The sequence below is a fragment of the Oncorhynchus mykiss genome, chromosome 31 (assembly GCF_013265735.2).
Source record: "Oncorhynchus mykiss isolate Arlee chromosome 31, USDA_OmykA_1.1, whole genome shotgun sequence".
Taxonomy (NCBI): Eukaryota; Metazoa; Chordata; class Actinopteri; order Salmoniformes; family Salmonidae; genus Oncorhynchus; species Oncorhynchus mykiss.
The window spans coordinates 25,393,300-25,414,906 of record NC_050571.1 but is presented as its reverse complement, the minus strand read 5'-3'; the positions used below and the strand labels follow the sequence as shown (position 1 = coordinate 25,414,906).

At 43.1% G+C, this 21,607-nt stretch overlaps 1 protein-coding gene across 2 annotated transcripts in view; it reads left to right on the top strand.

Moving 5' to 3' along the window:
* Positions 1 to 21,607, top strand: part of LOC110504834 (titin) — a 66,697-nt gene that overhangs the window by 6,278 nt on the left and 38,812 nt on the right. Inside the window, exons 5-7 of one of the 2 annotated variants that reach the window (XM_036970121.1) lie at positions 13,007 to 13,120; positions 13,256 to 13,261; positions 18,894 to 20,543. In XM_036970121.1, coding sequence (XP_036826016.1) covers positions 13,007 to 13,120; positions 13,256 to 13,261; positions 18,894 to 18,910 — 137 coding nt within the window. In that variant the 3' untranslated portion in view covers positions 18,911 to 20,543. Of the gene's footprint in view, positions 1 to 13,006; positions 13,121 to 13,255; positions 13,614 to 18,893; positions 20,544 to 21,607 lie in introns of those variants that run through there. The other variant, XM_021583674.2, reaches the window with a different exon arrangement.

Here is a 21,607-nt window from a genome sequence, read left to right as displayed (position 1 = left end):
CTTGTCAACACTTCTTACAAAAACAGGTAGTGATGAAGTAAATCTCTCCTCCACTTTGAGCCATGAGAGATTGAGAGATTGACATGCATATTATTAATGTTAGTTTTACATTTACATTTAAGGGCCAGACAATCCAGTGTTACTTCAAGCAGTTTAGTCGCCTCAATTTACTCAATTTGCACACTATTCATTACAAGATTTAGTTGAGGTTTAGTGAACGATTTGTCCCAAATACAATGCTTTTAGTTTTTGAAATATTTAGGACAAACTTATTCCTTGCCACCCATTTTGAAACTAACTGCAGCTTTTTGTTAAGTGTTGCAGTCATTTCAATCGATGTAGTAGCTGACGTGGAGAGTGTTGAGTCATCCGCATACATAGGCTACATTGGCTATTTGAGCAAGTAAAGGTTTTTTTTACTGGCTCAAATGTATTTATTTATTTTTACTATGGGTAGCGGAATAACTTTTGCTTCTCTCCAGGCCTGAGGGCACACACTTTCTAGTAGGCTTAGATTAACAATATGTCACATAGGAGAGGCATTATTGTTCGCTATTATCCTCAGTCATTTTCCATCCAAGTTGTCAGACCCCGGGGTCTTGTCATTGTTGATAGACAACAATCATTTTTTCACCTTTTCCACACTCACTTTACGGAATTCAAAATTACAATGCTTGTCTTTCATAATTTGTTCAGTTATGCTTGGATGTGTAGTGTTGGCATTTGTTGCTGGCATGTCATGCATAAGTTTTCTAATCTTGCCAATTAAGAAATCATTAAAGTAGTTGGCAATATAAGTGGGTTTTGTGATGAATGAGCCATCTGATTCAATGAATGTTGGAGCTGAGTTCGCCTTTTTTTCCCAACATTTCATTTAAGGTGTTCCAAAGGTTATTACTATCCATGTTTATGTCATATATCTTTGTTTCATGGTATAGATTCTTCATATTTTTATTCAGTTTAGTCACATGATTTCTCAATTTGCAGTACGTTTGCCAACCGGTTGTGCTGCCAGACTTATTTGCCATTCCTTTTGCAACATCCGTCTCAGTTATACCATTTTTCAATTTCTCGCCAATCCAAGGAGATTTAACATTTCTTCAGTCATTTTCTTAATGGGTGCATGCTTATTCGTAACTGGAGTAAGCAATTTCATAAACGTGTCAAGTGCAGCATCTGGTTGCTCCTCATTGCACCACAGACCAGCAAATATTTTTTACATCATCAACATAAGAATCACTACAATACTTATCGTATGACCTCTTATACCCTATATTAGGCCCACCATTTGGAACTTTGGTTTTCCGATATGTGGCTACTATATTGTGATCACTACATCCAATGGATTTGGAAACTGCTTTAAAATGAATTTCTGCTAATTTAGTAAAGATGTGATACATGATGATGATTTAATTCCTGTGCTGTTTATAGATATACCTTAATGCAACCGCTGTGTCTGATTTCGAAAAAACTTTACGGAATAAGCAAACCATGCAATAATCTGAGACGGCGCTCAGAAAAATAGTCAAAATAGCCGCCATGTTGGTGTCAACATAAACAAGAATTTACATGATAAATATTCCCTTACCTTTGATGATCTTCAAAGCCTCCCAGGAATCCCAGGTCCACAATAAATGTTTGTTTTGTTCGAGAATGTCCGTTACTGATGTCCAAATACCTCCTTTTTTTAGCGTGTTTGGTATACATATCCAAACGCTCATTCTGGTCAGCATTACGTCGGACAAAAACTTCAAAAAGTTATATTACAGGTCGAAGAAATATTTCAAACTAAGTACAGAATCAATCATTAGGATGTTTTTAACATATAGCTTCAATAAAGTTCCAACCGGAGTATTCCTTTGTGTCTTAATGAGCAATGGAACGCAAGTGGATACCATGAGGAATGCGCATGATCAGAAAATGGCTGACTGCCAGTCACCTGATACATTCTGCTCTCATTCAGTCCCACAACACAGTAGAAGTCTCATTCAAATTTCTATAGACGGTTGACGTCTAGTGGAAGCTCTCGGAAGTGCAACATCATTAATATCTCAAGGGGATTTCAATGGGAACTGTGGTGAATTCATACCAAGCTCAGATTTCTCACTTCCTGTTTTGATTTCTCCTCAGGATTTTGCCTGCAATTTGAGTTCTGTTATACTCACAGACATCATTCAAACAGTTTTAGAAACTTTACAGTGATTTCTATCCAATAATAATAACAATGCTATGCATATATTTGCAACTGAGACTGAGCAGCAGGCCGTTTACTTTGGGCACCTTATTCATCCAAGCAACTCAATACTGCCCCCCAGCCATAAGAAGTTAACTACCCTTGTAACATGAACCAGGTTGCAGGCGCTAGTTACAGTTTGAAGATTTTGTGGGGAACTTGTTGAAAGCCAGCCAATATTGAAATCACACAGAAAATATACCTCTCTGTTGATATCACATACATTATCAAGCCAGATTGCAAGATGGCGCCGACAGACATGTCAGCTCTGCTTCTAGCTCCTAAGCAACTCTGCAGTATTTTTTTTTTTTTGTGTGCTATTTCTCATTTTATTAGCCTAGAACTTTTTTTGTGTCATTTCATACAGCCGGAAAAAACTTTTGCATATCAGAGAGGCAGTAAATCACCAGCATTACGATCAGGATTTTCCCAAATTGGATCCTTTATTTGTAACCCAGGGTAATTGAACCTATCCCAGAGGCTGCAACAAGAAGATGTCGAGGGTGAAGAGGTATTCGGAGTGGACTTCTAGTTCGACTCAGGAGGCTTGCAAACAATTCCCTGCTTCCGAGTATTTTACCTGCTAATGTTCAGTCTCTGAACAATAAAGTAGACGAGCTCAGGGCGAGGATCTCCTTTCAGAGAGACATCAGGGTCCATAACATACTCTGTTTCACAGAATCATTGCTCTCTCTGGATATACTGTCCCCGTCCATACAGCCAGCTGGGTTCTCAGTACATTGCGCATACAGGGTAAAAGAACTCTCCGGGAAGAAGAAATGCAGTGGTGTATGTTTCATGATTTACTACTCATGGTGTGATTCTGATAATGTAGAAAAAGTAATTTTGTTCACCCGACCTAGTATACCTCACAATAAAATGCAGACCGTATTACCTCCCAAGATAATTATCTTCGGTTATAGTCACAGCCGTGAATATTCCCATTCAAGCCGATACCATGACGGCCCTAAAGGAACTACACAATACTTTTTGCAAACTGGAAACCACATGTCCTGAGGCCGCATTTATTGTAGCTGGGGATTTTACGAATGCAAATTTGAGGAAAACGCAACCAAAGTTCTTTCAACACACTGACTGTAGTACTTTCGCTGCTAAAACGCTCAACCACTGTTATTCTCCCTTATGGGATGCCTACAAGGCCCTCCCCCACCCTCCCTTAACAAACTATAGTTTTGGCAAGTCGGTTAGGACATCTACTTTGTGCATGACAAGTCATTTTTCCAACAATAGTTTACATACAGATTATTTCACTCTTTTACAATTCCAATGGGTCAGAAGTTTACATACACTAAGTTGACTGTGCCTTTAAACAGCTTGGAAAATTCCAATGTCATGGCTTTAGAAGCTCCTGATAGGCTAACTGACATCACTTGAGTCAATTGGAGGTGTACCTGTATTTCAAGGCCTACCTTCAAACTCAGTGCTTCTTTGCTTCATGAGAAAATCAAAATAAATCAGCCAAGACCTCAGAAAAAGTTTTAGACCTCCACAAGTGGTTCATTTTTGGGAGCAATTTCCAAATGCCTGAAGGTACCACGTTGATCTGGTCAGGATGTGACAACCGCTCAGGAAGGAGACGCATTCTGTCTTCTAGAGATGAACATACTTTGGTGCGAAAAGTGCAAATCAATCCCAGAACAACAGCAAGGGACCTTGTGAAGATGCTGGAGGAAACTGGTACAAAAGTATCTATATCCAGAGTAAAACGAGTCCTATATCAACATAACATGAAAGGCCGCTCAGCAAGGAAGAAGCCACTGCTCCAAAACCGCCATAAAAAAGCCGGACTACGGTTTGCAACTGCACATGGGGACAAAGATCATACTTTTTGTTGAAATGCCTTCTGGTCTGAGGAAACAAAAATAGAACTGTTTGGCCATAATGACCATCTTTATGTTTGGAGGCTTGCAAGCTGAAGAACACCATCCCAACCGTGCAGCACGGGGGTGGCAGCATCATGTTGTGGGAGTGCTTTGCTGCAGGAGTGACTGGTGCACTTCACAAAATAGATGGCATCATGAGGAAAGGAAAATTATGTGGCTATATTGAAGCAACATCTCAAGACATCACTCGGGAATTTAAAGCTTGGTTGCAAATGGGTCTTCCAAATGCACAATAGCCCCAAGCATACTTCCAAAGTTGTGGAGAAATGGCTTAAGAACAACAAAGTCAAGGTATTGGAGTGGCCATCACAAAGCCCTGACCTCAATCCTATAGAACATTTGTGGGCAGAACTGAAAAAGCGAGCATGGAGGCTGACAAAACCTGACTCAGTTACACCAGCTCTGTCAGGAGGAATGGGCCAAAATTCACCCAACAGTTTGTGGGAATCTTGTGGAAGGCTCCCCGAAAGGTTTGACCCAAGAAAAACTATTTAAAAGCAATGCTACCAAATACCAATTGAGTGTATGTCAACTTCTGACCCCCTGGGAATGTGATGAAAGAAAGAAATGCTGAAATAAATAATTATCTCGACTATTATTCTGACATTTCACATTCTTAAAATAAAGTGGTGATCCTAACTGACCTAAAACAGGCAATTTTTACTGGGATTAAATGTTGGGAATTGTGAAAACCCGAGTTTAATGTATTTGGCGAAGGTGTATGTAAACTTCCGAATTCAACTGTAGACGCGGACACGGTGACTGACCTGATCAAGAAGTGTATAGGTGATTTTGTTCGAACTGTGACTATTAAAACCTACCCAAACCAGAAACCTTGGATAGATGGCAGCATCCATTCAAAACTGAAAGCGCGAACCACTGCATTTAACCATTTCAAGGTGACTGGGAATATGGTTGAATACCAGCAGTGTAGTTCTTCCCTCTGTAAAGCAATCAAATTGGCAAAACGTCAGTACAGTGGATGCCGGCCCAGACGGCATCCCTAGCAGGTTCCTCAGAGCATGCGCAGACCAGCTGGCTTGAGTATTTACAGACATATTCAATCTCTCCCTATCCCAGTCTGCTGTCCCCACTTGCGTCAAGATGTCCACCATTGCTCCTGTACACAAGAAAGTAAAGGTAACAGAACTAAATGACTACCACCCCTTAGCACTCACTTCTGTCATCATGAAGTGCTTGGAGAGGCTTGTCATGTTGTGTCTTGTCTCTGTCCTTTCCCTTCACCCTGTCTCCCTCTGCTGGTCGTTGTTAGGTTACCTTTTCTCCCCCGCTTTCTCCCAGCTGTTCCTTGTCTCCTCTAACTACCCATTCACCCCGTTTCCCACCTGTTCCCTTTTTTCCCTCTGATTAGGTCCCTATATCTCTCTCTGTTTCTGTTCCTGTCCTTGTCGGATTCTTGTTTGTGTTTCATGCCTGAGCCAGACTATCGTCATGTTTGCTGTACCTTGTCCTGTCCTGTCGGAATCTGCCGGTCTATCTGAGCCTACCTATGTTTGGTTATTAAAGAAGCTCTGTTTAAGTTAGTTCGCTTTTGGGTCCTCATTCACTCACCATAACAGAAGAATCCGACCAAGAATGGACCCAGCGACTTCGGACCCTCTCCACTCAGCCGTCGGGATCCAGGGAGCGATGCTAGGCAGACACGAGCAGGAAGTGTCTGCTGCTCGACATGCCGTTGAGACCCTGGCCACCCAAGTCTCCAACCTCACAGAACAGGTTCACCATCTCCGCCTCGATCCACCGGCCACTTCCAGGGCTTTCGAATCTCCGGAGCCCAGAATCAATAACCCGCCGTGTTACTCTGGGGAGCCCACTGAATGCCGCTCGTTCCTCACCCAGTGTGATATTGTGTTTTCTCTCCAGCCCAACACTTACTCCAGGAGCACTGCTCGTGTCGCCTACGTCATATCTCTCCTTATTGGACGGGCTCGTGAGTGGGGCACGGCAATCTGGGAGGCAAGGGCTGAGTGTACTAACCAGTATCAGGACTTTAAGGAGGAGATGATACGGGTTTTTGATCGATCTGTTTTTGGGGAGGAGGCTTCCAGGGCCCTGTCTTCCCTATGTCAAGGCAATCGATCCATAACCGACTACTCTATTGAGTTTCGCACTCTTGCTGTCTCCAGTGGCTGGAACGAGCCGGCCTTGCTCGCTCGTCTTCTGGAGGGTCTCCGCGCAGAGGTAAAGGATGAGATTCTCTCCCGGGAGGTTCCTTCCAGCGTGGATTCCTTGATTGAACTCGCTATTCGCATTGAGCGACGGGTTGATCTTCGTCACCGAGCTCGTGGAAAGGAGCTCGCGCTCTCCGTCGCCCCCCTCTCCGCATCACTACCATCTTCCTCTGCCGGCTCGGGTGCTGAGCCCATGCAGCTGGGAGGTATCCGCATCTCGACTAAGGAGAGGGAACGGAGAATCACCAACCGCCTCTGTCTCTATTGCGGTTCCGCTGGTCATTTTGTCACTTCATGTCCAGTAGAAGGCCAGAGCTCGTCAGTAAGCGGAGGGCTACTGGTGAGCGCTACTACTCCTGTCTCTCCTTCAAGATCCTGCACTACCTTGTCGGTCCATCTACGCTGGACCGGTTCGTCAGCTTCCTGCAGTGCCTTAATAGACTCTGGGGCGGAGGGCTGTTTTATGGACGAGACCTGGGCTCGGGAACATGACATTCCTCTCAGACAGTTAAAGGAGCCCACGGCCTTGTTCGCCCTGGATGGTAGTCCTCTCCCCAGGATTCAGCGTGAGACGCTACCTTTAACCCTCACTGTTTCTGGTAATCATAGTGAAACCATTTCTTTTTTAATTTTTCGTTCACCTTTTACACCTGTTGTTTTGGGCCATCCCTGGCTAGTTTGTCATAATCCTTCCATTAATTGGTCTAGTAATTCTATCCTCTCCTGGAACGTCTCTTGTCATGTGAAATGTTTAATGTCTGCTATCCCTCCTGTTTCCTCTGTCTCTTCTTCACAGGAGGAGCCTGGTGATTTGACAGGGGTGCCGGAGGAATATCACGATCTGCGCACGGTGTTCAGTCGGTCCAGGGCCACCTCTCTTCCTCCACACCGGTCGTATGATTGTAGTATTGATCTCCTTCCGGGAACCACCCCCCCCCGGGGTAGACTATACTCTCTGTCGGCTCCCGAACGTAAGGCTCTCGAAGATTATTTGTCTGTAGCTCTTGACGCCGGTACCATAGTCCCCTCCTCCTCTCCCGCCGGAGCGGGGTTTTTTTTTGTCAAGAAGAAGGACGGGTCTCTGCGCCCCTGCATAGATTATCGAGGGCTGAATGACATAACAGTGAAGAATCGTTATCCGCTTCCTCTTATGTCTTCAGCCTTCGAGATCCTGCAGGGAGCCAGGTTTTTCACTAAGTTGGACCTTCGTAACGCTTACCATCTCGTGCGCATCAGGGAGGGGGACGAGTGGAAGACGGCGTTTAACACTCCGTTAGGGCACTTTGAATACCGGGTTCTTCCTTTCGGCCTCGCTAACGCTCCAGCTGTCTTTCAGGCATTAGTCAATGATGTCCTGAGAGACATGCTGAACATCTTTGTTTTCGTTTACCTTGACGATATCCTGATTTTTTCACCGTCACTCCAGATTCATGTTCAGCACGTTCGACGTGTCCTCCAGCGCCTTTTAGAGAATTGTCTTTTTGTGAAGGCTGAGAAGTGCACTTTTCATGCCTCCTCTGTCACATTTCTCGGTTCTGTTATTTCCGCTGAAGGCATTAAGATGGATCCCGCTAAGGTCCAAGCTGTCATTGATTGGCCCGTCCCTAAGTCACGCGTCGAGCTGCAGCGCTTTCTCGGCTTCGCGAACTTCTATCGTCGTTTCATCCGTAATTTCGGTCAGGTGGCAGCTCCTCTCACAGCCCTTACTTCTGTCAAGACGTGCTTTAAGTGGTCCGTTTCCGCCCAGGGAGCTTTTGATCTCCTCAAGAATCGTTTTACATCCGCTCCTATCCTTGTTACACCTGACGTCTCTAGACAGTTCGTTGTCGAGGTTGACGCGTCAGAGGTGGGCGTGGGAGCCATTCTTTCTCAGCGCTCCCTCTCTGACGACAAGGTCCACCCATGCGCGTATTTTTCTCATCGCCTGTCGCCGTCGGAACGTAACTATGATGTGGGTAACCGCGAACTGCTCGCCATCCGGTTAGCCCTAGGCGAATGGCGACAGTGGTTGGAGGGGGCGACCGTTCCTTTTGTCGTTTGGACTGACCATAGGAACCTTGAGTACATCCGTTCTGCCAAACGACTTAATGCGCGTCAGGCGCGTTGGGCGCTGTTTTTCGCTCGTTTCGAGTTCGTGATTTCTTATCGTCCGGGCTCTAAGAACACCAAGCCTGATGCTTTGTCTCGTCTCTTCAGTTCTTCAGTAGCCTCCACTGACCCCGAGGGGATTCTCCCTGAGGGGCGTGTTGTCGGGTTGACTGTCTGGGGAATTGAGAGGCAGGTAAAACAAGCGCTCACTCACACTCCGTCGCCGCGCGCTTGTCCTAGGAACCTTCTTTTCGTTCCCGTTCCTACTCGTCTGGCCGTTCTTCAGTGGGCTCACTCTGCCAAGTTAGCCGGCCACCCTGGCGTTCGGGGTACGCTTGCTTCCATTCGCCAGCGTTTTTGGTGGCCCACCCGGGAGCATGACACGCGTCGTTTCGTGGCTGCTTGTTCGGTCTGCGCGCAGACTAAGTCCGGTAACTCTCCTCCTGCCGGCCGTCTCAGGCCGCTTCCTATTCCCTCTCGACCGTGGTCTCACATCGCCTTAGATTTTGTCACCGGACTGCCTTCGTCAGCGGGGAAGACTGTTATTCTTACGGTTGTCGATAGGTTCTCTAAGGCGGCTCATTTCATTCCCCTTGCTAAGCTTCCTTCTGCTAAAGAGACGGCACAAATCATCATCGAGAATGTTTTCAGAATTCATGGCCTTCCGTCAGACGTCGTTTCGGACAGAGGTCCGCAATTCACGTCTCAATTTTGGAGGGAGTTTTGCCGTTTGATTGGGGCTTCCGTCAGTCTCTCTTCCGGCTTTCACCCCCAGTCTAACGGTCAAGCAGAACGGGCCAATCAGACTATTGGTCGCATCTTACGCAGTCTTTCTTTTCGCAACCCTGCGTCTTGGTCAGAACAGCTCCCCTGGGCAGAATACGCCCACAACTCGCTTCCTTCGTCTGCGACCGGGCTATCTCCTTTTCAGAGTAGCCTCGGGTACCAGCCTCCGCTGTTCTCATCTCAGTTCGCCGAGTCCAGCGTCCCCTCCGCTCAGGCTTTTGTCCAACGTTGCGAGCGCACCTGGAAGAGGGTCAGGTCTGCACTTTGCCGTTATAGGGCGCAGACTGTGAGGGCTGCTAATAAGCGTAGAACTAAGAGTCCTAGATATTGTCGCGGTCAGAGAGTTTGGCTCTCCACTCAGAACCTTCCCCTTAAGACGGCTTCTCGCAAGTTGACCCCGCGGTTCATTGGTCCGTTCCGTATTTCTCGGGTCATTAATCCTGTCGCAGTTCGACTTCTTCTTCCGCGATACCTTCGTCGCGTCCACCCGGTCTTCCATGTCTCCTGTATTAAGCCCGTTCTTCGCGCCCCCGCTCGTCTTCCCCCCCCCCCCCCCCATCCTTGTCGAGGGCGCACCCATCTACAGGGTCCGCAGGATTTTGGACATGCGTCCTCGGGGCCGTGGTCACCAGTACCTTGTCGATTGGGAGGGGTACGGTCCTGAGGAGAGGAGTTGGGTTCCCTCTCGGGACGTGCTGGACCGTGCGCTGATCGAGGATTTCCTCCGTTGCCGCCAGGTTTCCTCCTCGAGTGCGCCAGGAGGCGCTCGGTGAGTGGGGGGGTACTGTCATGTTGTGTCTTGTCTCTGTCCTTTCCCTTCACCCTGTCTCCCTCTGCTGGTCGTTGTTAGGTTACCTTTTCTCCCCCGCTTTCTCCCAGCTGTTCCTTGTCTCCTCTAACTACCCATTCACCCCGTTTCCCACCTGTTCCCTTTTTTCCCTCTGATTAGGTCCCTATATCTCTCTCTGTTTCTGTTCCTGTCCTTGTCGGATTCTTGTTTGTGTTTCATGCCTGAGCCAGACTATCGTCATGTTTGCTGTACCTTGTCCTGTCCTGTCGGAATCTGCCGGTCTATCTGAGCCTACCTATGTTTGGTTATTAAAGAAGCTCTGTTTAAGTTAGTTCGCTTTTGGGTCCTCATTCACTCACCATAACAAGGCTAGTTAAGGATCAAATGATCTCTACCTTACACCCTAGACCCACTTCAATTTGCATAGATCAACAGACGATGCAATTGCCATCGCACTGCACACTGCCCTATCCCGTGGACTTCAGGAAACAGCAGTGGGTTGCATGCATTTCTTATTTCCATTATTTTACATTTAGATATGTGTGTATTGTTAGATACTACTGCACTGTTGGCACTAGGAACACAAGCATTTCACTAAACCCGCAATAACATCTGCTAAATATGTGTATGTGACTAATAAAATTTGATTTGATTTCACACATATTATCTAGATAGTGACTGTTAGGACTTGGTGGTCAGTAGCAGCTTCCCACAAGAATGGAATTTAGGTAAGGCAGATTAACTTGTAGCCATATTATTTCCACAGTATTTAATATGAGATTTTTTACAAGCTTTAAAGGTATGTGGTTCTGAATATAGACTGCAACACCACCCCATTGATATTTCTGTCCATTCTGTAGATGTTATAACCATGTATTGCTTCCACTGTATTATCAAAAAATTGTCTAAGTGAGTTTCAGAATATGTATGTCATCTGTTACTAGCAAGTTTTTGATTTCTCATCAATCTACACACAGTACCCCATAATGACAAAGCAACAACAGGTATTTATTATATTTACATTCAGACCCTTTACTCAGAACTTTGTTGAAGCACCTTTGGCAGCGATTACAGCCTCAAGTATTCTTGGGTATGACGCTACAAGCTTGGCACACCTGTATTTGGGGAGTTCCTCCCATTCAACTCTGCAGATCCTCTCAAGCTCTGTCAGGTTGTATGGGGAGCATCGCTGCAGAGCTATTTTGAGGTCTCTCCAGAGACATTTGATCGGGTTCAAGTCCGGGCTCTGCCTGAGCCACTCAAAGATTTTTGGAGACTGTCCTGAAGCCACTCCTGCGTTGTCTTGGCTGTGTGCTTAGGGTTGTTGTCCTGTTAGAAGGTGAACCTTCGCCCGGGTCTGAGGACCTGAGCGCTCTGGAGCAGGTTTTCACCAAGGATCGCTCTGTTCTTTGTGTATTCTAGACATGATGCTTGGCATTCAGGCCAAAGAGTAGAATCTTTGTTTCATCAGACCAGAAAATCTTGTTTCTCATGGTCTGAAAGTCTTTAGGTGCCTTTTGGCAAACTCCAAGCAGGCTGTCATGTGCCTTTTACTGAGAGTGGCTGTCATGTGCCTTTTACTGAGGATTGGCTTCCGTCTGGCCACTCTACCATAAAGGCCTTATTGGTGGAGTGGTGCAGAGATGGTTGTCCTTCTGGAAAGTTCTTCCATCTCCACAGAGGAACTTTGGAGCTCTTTCAGTGACTCAGTGACAGTTTGATTTTTGGTCACCTCCCTGACCAAGGCTCTACTGCCCCCGATTGATCTGTTTGGCCATGTTGCCAGCTCTAGGAAGACCTTAAATGCTGCAGAAATGTTTTAGTACCCTTCCCCAGATCTGTGCTTCAACACAATCCTGTCTCAGAGCTCTACAGACAATTCCTTCGACCTCATGGTTTGGTTTTTGCTCTGACATTCACTGTCAACTGTGGGACCTTAAATAGAATGGAATGTGCATTTCCAAATCATGCCCAATCAATGTAATTGACCATAGATGGACTCTAATCAAGTTGTGGAAACATCTCAAGGACGATCAATGAAACAGGATACACACGTCTCATAGGGATCTGAATACTTATGTATTTTTGGTCTGCAGTCCTCTGCATGCAAACAGTTGCTACATTGAAAGTCTGGGCAGTCAACATTGTCTCAGAATAAAGCTAAATAAACACAGCTCCTGCACCATTGAAAATGTTCAATAATGACCTCCATCTGAGAAATACGGCCAGCTAGGCTTCTGTGTCTCTCTCCTTGCATGATGAACAAATGAACAAAAAGAGTTCACAATAATGGCAAAATCCAAAAAGCAGAAATATGTTTCCTCCTTTAAATCCACACGAAAGCAGTGTCTTTGCACATACTGTTGGTCACAGCATCAGTTAATGTTGGTAGCCATACAATGCAGTTCCAGCCAGGTCATGTTGCAGGGAAAAGGCAACAGGCAGCAGGGAATCCAAACACAATTATTGTGGGAAACCTCTGAGGTCCCAGGCACAAGGGTTGGGAAACCTTGCTAGCTTGATACTGATAGCTACCAGCTAGGCTAGTAGCTAAGCTACGGTAAACAACTTCAGGCTTTTTGGTCTGGCAGGATCCCGGGACAGGTTGTAGCTGTCCCAGCAGCTGAGGCTAACCGCGATGCAGGATCCAAAGTAAAAAAGTATGTAAATAAAACTTTGCAAGGAGACACTGTCGCAACTTTCAAAAACAATAAAGTGAGGAGACAAAGATTTCAGGGTGGGTTATTGAGGGTAATAATACCCTACAACAGTGGCCTCCACAACTGTGATAGAGGCAACCTCTGGTAAGAGGCATGAAACCTTAGTAACACGTCCCAGCCACAGAAAATGATTTACTGCAGTCTCCCTTTATCAGAACATTCAGTGGAAATCTCCTCATGGGCTAGTAGGTTTTATGTTGATAGCAGATCTTACTGCAGTTCATTTTTATGGATTTGATTAATTAGCTGATTAGTTAATTTAGGTGTTATACCTTCTCCCTTCTGTCCCCCAGGACCAGTGTTCAATGTGTTTGTTTATTTCCAACTTGCTGAAGTCTTCATTCTGCTGACAATCTGTCTGGGATCATACTGTTTCTACAAGAAGAAAACTTGTCCTCAAGAACAAGGTCAGTAACGCATCATTGCACCTTTGTTTTAATGTATTTTGATTTTGATAAGTAAAATGTTATTATTATTCTTAATTCTCTCTCTCTCTCTCTAGCTCACTCTCTCTCGCTCACTCTCTTTTTCTCTCTCTCCAGATGATGGTGAGTAAGCAGTGTTTGAAGTCTCTCAGGTGGATCACGGTGGGACTCTAAGAGGGGTGTTGTTGTCATGAAAGTTGCCATGGGGACCATGACTGATGACTAATGATGATGTTATACTGCTTACTGCTGTTTTAATTTTAATCAAGCTCAAACTCAAAGCACAGTAATGTATTAAGATCTTTTTACATATTTTCATAGTTTCATAATGTTCCTTCAGAACTGCCCTTAAAAGTTATTTAGAAAGTTCCTTAGAAGTTCTTCAAAGGTAAATTATTTATTTGAATGCTTTTCTTGTTTTTGTGAAAATGTTGCCTTCTGAATGCTAGGCTTAATGCTATGCTAGCTATCAATACTCTTACACAAATGCTTGTGTAGCTATGGTTGAAAAGCATTTTTTGAAAATCTGAGATGACAGTGTTGCTAACAAAAGGCTAGGCTTGTGAGCCAATATATTTATTTAATTTCATTTGCGATTTTCATGAATAGTTAACGTTGCGTTATGGTAATGAGCTTGAGGCTATAATTACGCTCCCGGATACGGGATTGCTCGTCGCAACAGGTTAATGCAGGGAAACTCAAATTCGTGTCACCTCATTTCTACCAGTATGTTAAATGTGCAACCAGAGGAAAAAAAAAACTCTAGACCACCTTTACTCCACACACAGAGACGCGTACATAGCTCTCCCTCACCCTCCATTTGGCAAATCTAATCTTAACTCTATCCTCCTAATTCCTGCTTACAAGCAAAAACTAAAGTAGGAAGCATCAGTGACTCGGTCAATAAAAAAGTGGTCAGATGAAGCAGATTCTAAGGTACAGGACTGTACCGGAATTCTTCCGATGGCATTGTGTAGTACATCACATCAGTCACTGGCTTCATCAATAAGTGCATCGATTACCTTGTCCCACAGTGACCGTACGCACATACCCCAACCAAAGGCCATGGATTACAGGCAACATCCGCACTGATCTAAAGGGTAGAGGTGCCACTTTCAAGGAGCGGGACTCCAACCCGGAAGGTTATAAAAAATCCCGCTATGCCCTCCGACGAACCATCAAACAGTGTGTCAATACAGGACTAAGATTGGATCGTACTGCACTGGCTCTGATGCTCTCCGGATGTGGCAGGGCTTGCAAACTAATACAGACTACAAAAGGAAGCACAGCGGTGAGCTGCCTATTGACACGAGCCTACCAGACTAGCTAAAATACTTATATGCTTGCTTCGAGGAAAGTAACATTGAAGAATGCATAAGAGTATCAGCTGTTCCGGACGACTGGCTCAAACACATTAAGAAATAAATATATATATAGAGAGAGTGTTTCTCTGACACCAACTCAGTCAGTTCTCAAGTACTAGTTTAACTTAATGCACTTCTCAAAGGAGGAACAACCATCCCTGGTGCAAGAAAGGTTGAGAAACACTGTTACACAACACAGGTCATGTGTTCACTCCGGGGTGGTAGCAAATTGTCACACTTGAGTAAATGTAAAATACCTTAATAGAGCATGATTCAAATAAAAGTGAATGTCACCCATTAAAATACTACTCGAGTAAAAGTGAAATGATTTGGCTTTAAATGTAGTTACGTGTCGAAGTAAATGTGATTGCTAAAATATACTGAAATATCAAAAGTATACATCATTTCCAAGTCCTTATATTAAGCAAACCAGGCAGCACCATTTTTTAAAGATAGCCAGGTGCACACTCCAACACTCAGATATCATTTCCAAATGAAGCATGTGTGTTTAGTGAGTCTGCCAGATCAGAGGCAGTAGGGATGACCAGGGATGTTATCTTGATAAATGTGTGAATTGGACAATTTTTCTGTCCAGTTAAGCATGGAGTAAGAAGTATATTATTTTCTTGTTGTCAAAAATATAAGTAATAATGTTACGGGCATTAAAAGAAGAGGGAGTGGACTAAAGCGCAGCGTGGTAAGTGTTCATGATTTACTTTCAAAAAAACACTTGAACAAAATAACAAAGAGCAAAACGACAATGAACAGTTCTGTCAGGTGTAGAAAAACAAAACAGAAAATAACTACCCACAAACCCAGGTGGGGAAAAGGCTACCTAAGTATGATTCTCAATCAGAGACAACGATAGACAGCTGCCTCTGATTGAGAACCACACCCGACCAAACACAAAGAAATAGAAAACATAGACATAATGAAACTAGAATGCCCTAGTCACACCCTGGCCTAACCAAAATAGAGAATAAAATAACCTCTATGGCCAGGGCGTGACAAATAAAGTACTGTCGTGATGTTTTATTAGTTAATGCGATGACTGTTGCTCATCGAATTATTAACTGAATCAAGCAATTATTAACTCATTAACCTGGGGCACCATGGGAAAACTAGTTTTTATTGAGTTTCTATTTCCCAAATTAACTCAAAGAATATCAGAATATCCATTTTACAACAGCCGCTAATTAACCAGTTACCTCTACAATCTCGTTCCGAACGTCGTATAGTCTGTGAATCTGCACGGACCCGGGTCTCACCAATGAGTTCATACCACACAAATCTTAGTTGAATATTTATTTACGAGAAAGCTAAAATGATGATAAAAGATACACGTAGATAAAACACATTATAGGCTATTGATTAGAACTTAGTATAACGGGCCAACACACTATGGCGCGTGTTACCCAGAATGGGGATATCAAAGAGAGAGAGGAAAAAGAAAGTACACGAGAGAAATATACATTTGGGTGAATTTGTCAGCTGTGCTTATTCTAACCCTAGCCTTGCCCCAAACTGCCGCTCTTATGGGTCAGAATATAATTATCTAATTACGTGAGGAAGATCTCAGAGGATTCTCTGTGCAGACCATTCAGGCTGTTTGATGACGCACTACTCCAGCGCACCTCTCTGATCGTCCTCCCGATGTCAGTGTCCCTTTGGCTTAGGAGTCTGTTCCCTCACCCTTGCTCTGTAAGGGGTCTTCTGAGGACAGACAACTCTGTAGCTCAGAGCTCACAGCGTTGGAATGAAACAGTGTAGATGCCACGATTCGATGGGAGATGGAGGCTAGGTGGTTCGACTTGAATTCACCCGCTTAGACACAGCTACTCATCCATAGCTTGGGTAGAAAAATATTTATTTGTCTTCAAACTTGCGTTGCGTTTTGGGTTCATTGACTTTTTCGACCTTGGCTGTAGCTTGGGTCACATAGTCTTCCTGTAAATTCTTTACTCACAGGTTTTATACCCTTGGGTCAGAAGTGGGCGTAACCGCCTTTAGGGCAATTCTCTGGGCGTATCAAATTATGAGGCAAGGTCTAGATTTTACTCAAATCCAATTTTAGACAACCAACTTTTCATCGTTACCAAAACATTCCCTTTGATTTGGACATTTTCCACACAACGTACAATGTATAAACATCACACATATACTAGGAAAACGCTTCACGTTACAATGTTTTCGTAATAACGTCATCTATTAACCTTTAATAACAAAACAAAAATGACTTACATTTTCATATTCCATCTATCGTCATGACCACCATTGTGGCTGACGGAAACCATTGTTCCAAGTCCCCTTATTTCATGTTTAATGTTCTGAGGCTGGTTCTCCATAGTAACAGGACAAAGGAATGTATCTGTGGCCTGAAATTTACCAGGGGCGTGAGGGGTCATAAAACCCCCACATCTTTAGACCCCTAGATCTCTCCTCCTCTGTTGGGGTTGAGAGATAATCTGTAGGGTTGTGGTCTCCTGTAACCTGACCTGATCAGAACAGTCATGACAGTACAGATACCCCAAAACATTACACCACTGTGTTGACTGTGAGCATTCTAATTTTATATAACTAGGCAAGTCAGTTAAGAACAAATTCCTATTTACAATGACCTAGGAACAGTGGGTTAACTGCCTTGTTCAGGGGCAGAATGATTTGGGGAATCAATCTAGCAACCTTTCGGTTACTGACCCAATGCTCTAACCACCAGTAGCCATCTGCAGCCCTGATGTGGAAATACATTTATTCCATAAAAAATCAAGTTGTGTTTTAATAGACCTTTAGTTTGTGAACTGAATTAACGTTGAGGACCACAGAAAATGTTACGGCAGGTCAGATATGTTCCCCTGGATGCTATTGTTAATGAAGGGATGATGCCTCTATATGTTTGTCTGGTTCCATTCTTTATATGCCATGTGGCCACCTCTTCTGTCATTGTACTGCTATCATTGTGGGGCCAGCGACCTGTTGTGACAGATTAATCAACATGCATGCTGTGTATGGACCTCTAATGATGGTAGTGGGACTGTCTTGTTGTAAGCAAAATCATTCATACAGTATCTTACAGATATTAAAATTGTATCTCCATTTTATGACTAAAATCAGTGATAAACAATCATTCATTCCAAAATAAGTTTGTTAATGATTTTACTTGTAAAATGATCATATTGGTCACAAGGTCCATAAGTGAAATTATGAAAAAGGTTCAGTTGAGAACGATATAATTTTCACTCTATCCTCAATGGCAGAATGGTTCAAACTGTTTTCTAAAGCACATCTTTTTCTGCATCCAATAAGAAACCCAATTCAACAAGGTTTGAGCCCCCACAAAGTGCTATATCCATTATAGTATATAACATATATCCAGTCCATTATAAAGTCATGTTATTGTGTCTAGCCAACAGCTGTAACCCAAAAGGAATCAGTTGCAGCCTGTCAAAAACACTAGTCACTAACCACGTTTAGGGAAACACTGCTGGTCCTCTCTTTTTCACTTCTTATTTCTCTCACATCTCCTCCTCTCAAATTCCTGTCTTTCTATCTCTCTCTCTTACTTGTTCGTTACTTTTTCAAACGATAACAATCTAAAATGAAATGAAAGAGCCTACTAATTGTGTAGAAGAAGGTAGTGTCTTCATGTCAGTGTTGGACAGCAGTGTGTGAGAGCTGACCACTGCCCTGACACAACAAATTAGATGTTATATTCTCAGGTGCCAACATATCTTCATCACACTTAAAAGTAGCCTCACTTAACACGTTTTGCTTCTTCACTGATATAATCACACAAAAGACATGTATCCAGCCTGGCTGTTTGAATTAAGAAGTGAAACTCTGATGAGGCTCTTCCTCTTTCCTCTGAGTCATAACCTATGAATAGGTTTATGACAAAATTACACTCGTAGAAATGGAGGACTGATAAAAAAATGTAAGATTTTGTATAAGTACAGTAGGTTCCTTTGCTAAGTTGCTGCTTTGTGAAGAGACATGAGGCTGTGTTTTGACTTTTTGTGATGTTAGCTGGAGTCTCATGGTCATTCTATTGTTTATTTGGGTTCCTATGTAGTTGTCCTTTTACTGCATTGAAAAGGCTAAGTCAATGTTTAATGTTTTGTGTCCCCCAATCATAGCAGATATATTATTGGTGTATGGAAGACATATTTATGTCAAAAGCCTTTCATACTAATACCATACCAGAGAAGATCATGTTAATGTCCATTTCTTGTTTCTACTTTATTTCTCTCTTTATACATTTAGAGCATTGTAATGTTATACTTTTATATTATTAGCAAGTTCACTCATTATTAGCCACAGAATGCGATAATTAGATTATAAAGAATTATACGAGTTGTGTCAGAATTGTGATAACATTGTCACTCTATCCTCAGGCATGGAGACCCTGTGATCTTGGTAGAGAGTATGGATCTCAGTGTTATGAAGCTCTTGGAAGGAACTGTCTCTCTCCAGATGATGACTGATGCCATGGGATCTGAACTCATATTAAGAAAAAAAAACACTGGTGTAACACATACTCTGTTTTATATTGCTAAAATATTAAGATTTCCGAAAGGGAAACACTTTAACTAATTGTAATTTTATATAGTCTTTATTCATAAAATATTTGTTTTTATAACCAGAATAGGCTACTTTATTGAAAATAGGTTGAAAACAAACAAGTAATTCCGATTTAATTGGTTTTTACAATAATAACTGTTTTTTCACCTAAATTAATACATGTTCAGAACACAAATGCAGCTGACAGTACTATCCTGTTTCTGGTGGTATACATTCTCTACATATGACACAGTATTTATGATAGTCATTATGGTATTGCCCTGTAGTGGCATAAAGATGGTCCAGTCTGTTTGTGGTGTGTAGTCAACTCCTCTCTGTGTTTCTCCTTTGCCATTCCAAATATCTCATTTAGAGTTAAAGTTAGTTAGAAACAGTTATTAAATTGTCACTCCACAGTGAACCAATCAAAAACAAAAATCCTAGTCAAACACATTTTCTATTGTAGTCATCTATAATTCTTGACATCTATACATTATTGGAATCAGTTATTATGCATTACATCATATGTTGCATAAACAAAAAAACAACAAAGTAGCCTTCTCTGACACCAGGTAGCCTTGAGGTCAGAGCGTTGGCCCAGTAACTGAAAGGTCGCTGGCCCCACAATGATAGCAGTACAATGACAGAAGAGGTGGCTACAGAGCATATAAAGAATGGAACCAGACAAACATATAGAGGCATCAACCCATTTCTTCGACAAAAGCATTTACGGGAACATATCTGACCTGTCCACAACATTTTCTGTGGAACTCAGAGTTAATTCAGTTCACAAACTAAAGGTCTATAAAAACACACTCTCACCTTGATTTTCTATGTTTAAAATGTTTCCCCACACAAGGCCACCATTAGGAGGTTCACATTGAACACATGACCTGTGTGGTGTAACATTGTTTCTCAACCTTTCTTGCGACAGTTAAACTAGCACTTGAGACTAGCAACAGACACAGCTGTATAAAGGGCATAGTATTTACTAAATAACGTACAGTATAGAGTTCACATGGACCTACCACAAGGCTCGGTCTATGGTACAGAAATACAAAGTCCTCAAAGACTGTGTGACAATTTCTTCTGTATCACATTTCCTCTTTTAGCCCTCATGCAAATCTAGTCTCAAGATCTCTTGTTCACTTGTGTGTGTGGTGTATCTTACTTCTTGTTGTATCTTATGCCTTATTGTTAACAACATTTGCATGCATTTGTCTGTGAAATAAAGAAGTGAGATCAAGACTGTGTTCAAACACTTCCTTTTTCATCCCTGAAGTGACACAATCTATCGTGTGTTTTGCTCAAACATCCCAGTCACTTGATGTATCAGGTTGATTGAGTTTGGCATCTGAGTTTGGGATTTGTGTCGTGAATCTATAGTTGCCAACATATATAACACATATCAGTGGTTGGCCATTGTGAAGACAACATGCTTGTGGTGTTTGGGCTCCTGGTGATGTTAACTGGACTCTCTAATGGTAAGAGGCTACAGTTGTTTGTCTATGGAGGTCATGTATGTTCTAATAATAAGGCAGTGTTAAAAAGGGTAACTGAATAATTACAGCAGAGTACAATACCACGTTATAATGAGGAGAAAAGAAACAGACATAAATCAGTGTAATAGGCCTATCACAGTGCACATCATGTTTGATGGCTTTAATACCTCGCAAGCAAGCTGAAATTATTTACTTGTCAAATTAGATATTTTTTTTACCCCTTATTTTACCAGGTAAGTTGACTGAGAACACATTCTTATTTACAGCAGCAACCTGGGGAATAGTTACAGGGTAGAGCAGGAGGGATGAATGAGCCAATTGGAAGCTGGGGATGATTAGGTGGCCATGATGGTAAGGGCCAGATTGGGAATTTAGTCAGGACACTGAGATTAGCACTGCTACTCTTACGATAAGTGCCATGGGATCTTTAGTGACCACAAAAAGTCAGGACACTTGTTTCGTGTCCCATCTGAAAGACAGCTTCCTACACAGGGCAATGTCCCCAATCACTGCCCTGGTGCACTGGGATATGTATATAAAAAATAGACTAGAGGACAAGGTGCATCCTACTGGCCCTCTAACACCATTTCCAGCAGCATCTGGTCTCCCATCCAGGCACCAACTGTAATGTGGTCTGTGTGTAGCTTGTGTAGAGGAGTCAGGCGCAGGACAGCAGATAAACGTAATTTACTCAAAATAGACAAATATAATACAAAAAAGTGAGCCCACATAACGGACCGTCTTACATACAAACAATTACTCACAAACAAACATTGGGGAACGGAGGGTTAAATAATGAACAAGTAATTGGGGGATTGAAACCAGGTGTGTAAGACAAAGACAAAACAAATGGAAAATGAAAAGTGGATCGGCGATGGCTAGAAGGCCGGTGACGTCGACCACCAAATGCCGCCCAAACAAGGAGAGGGACCGACTTTGGCGAAAGTCGTGACACCACCCTGCTTAGCTTTCTAGGCAAGCCAGCAGTGAGATGCTGGCAATTCATGTCACAAAATAACATTTTATTAGAGTTTCAGATGAAGAAT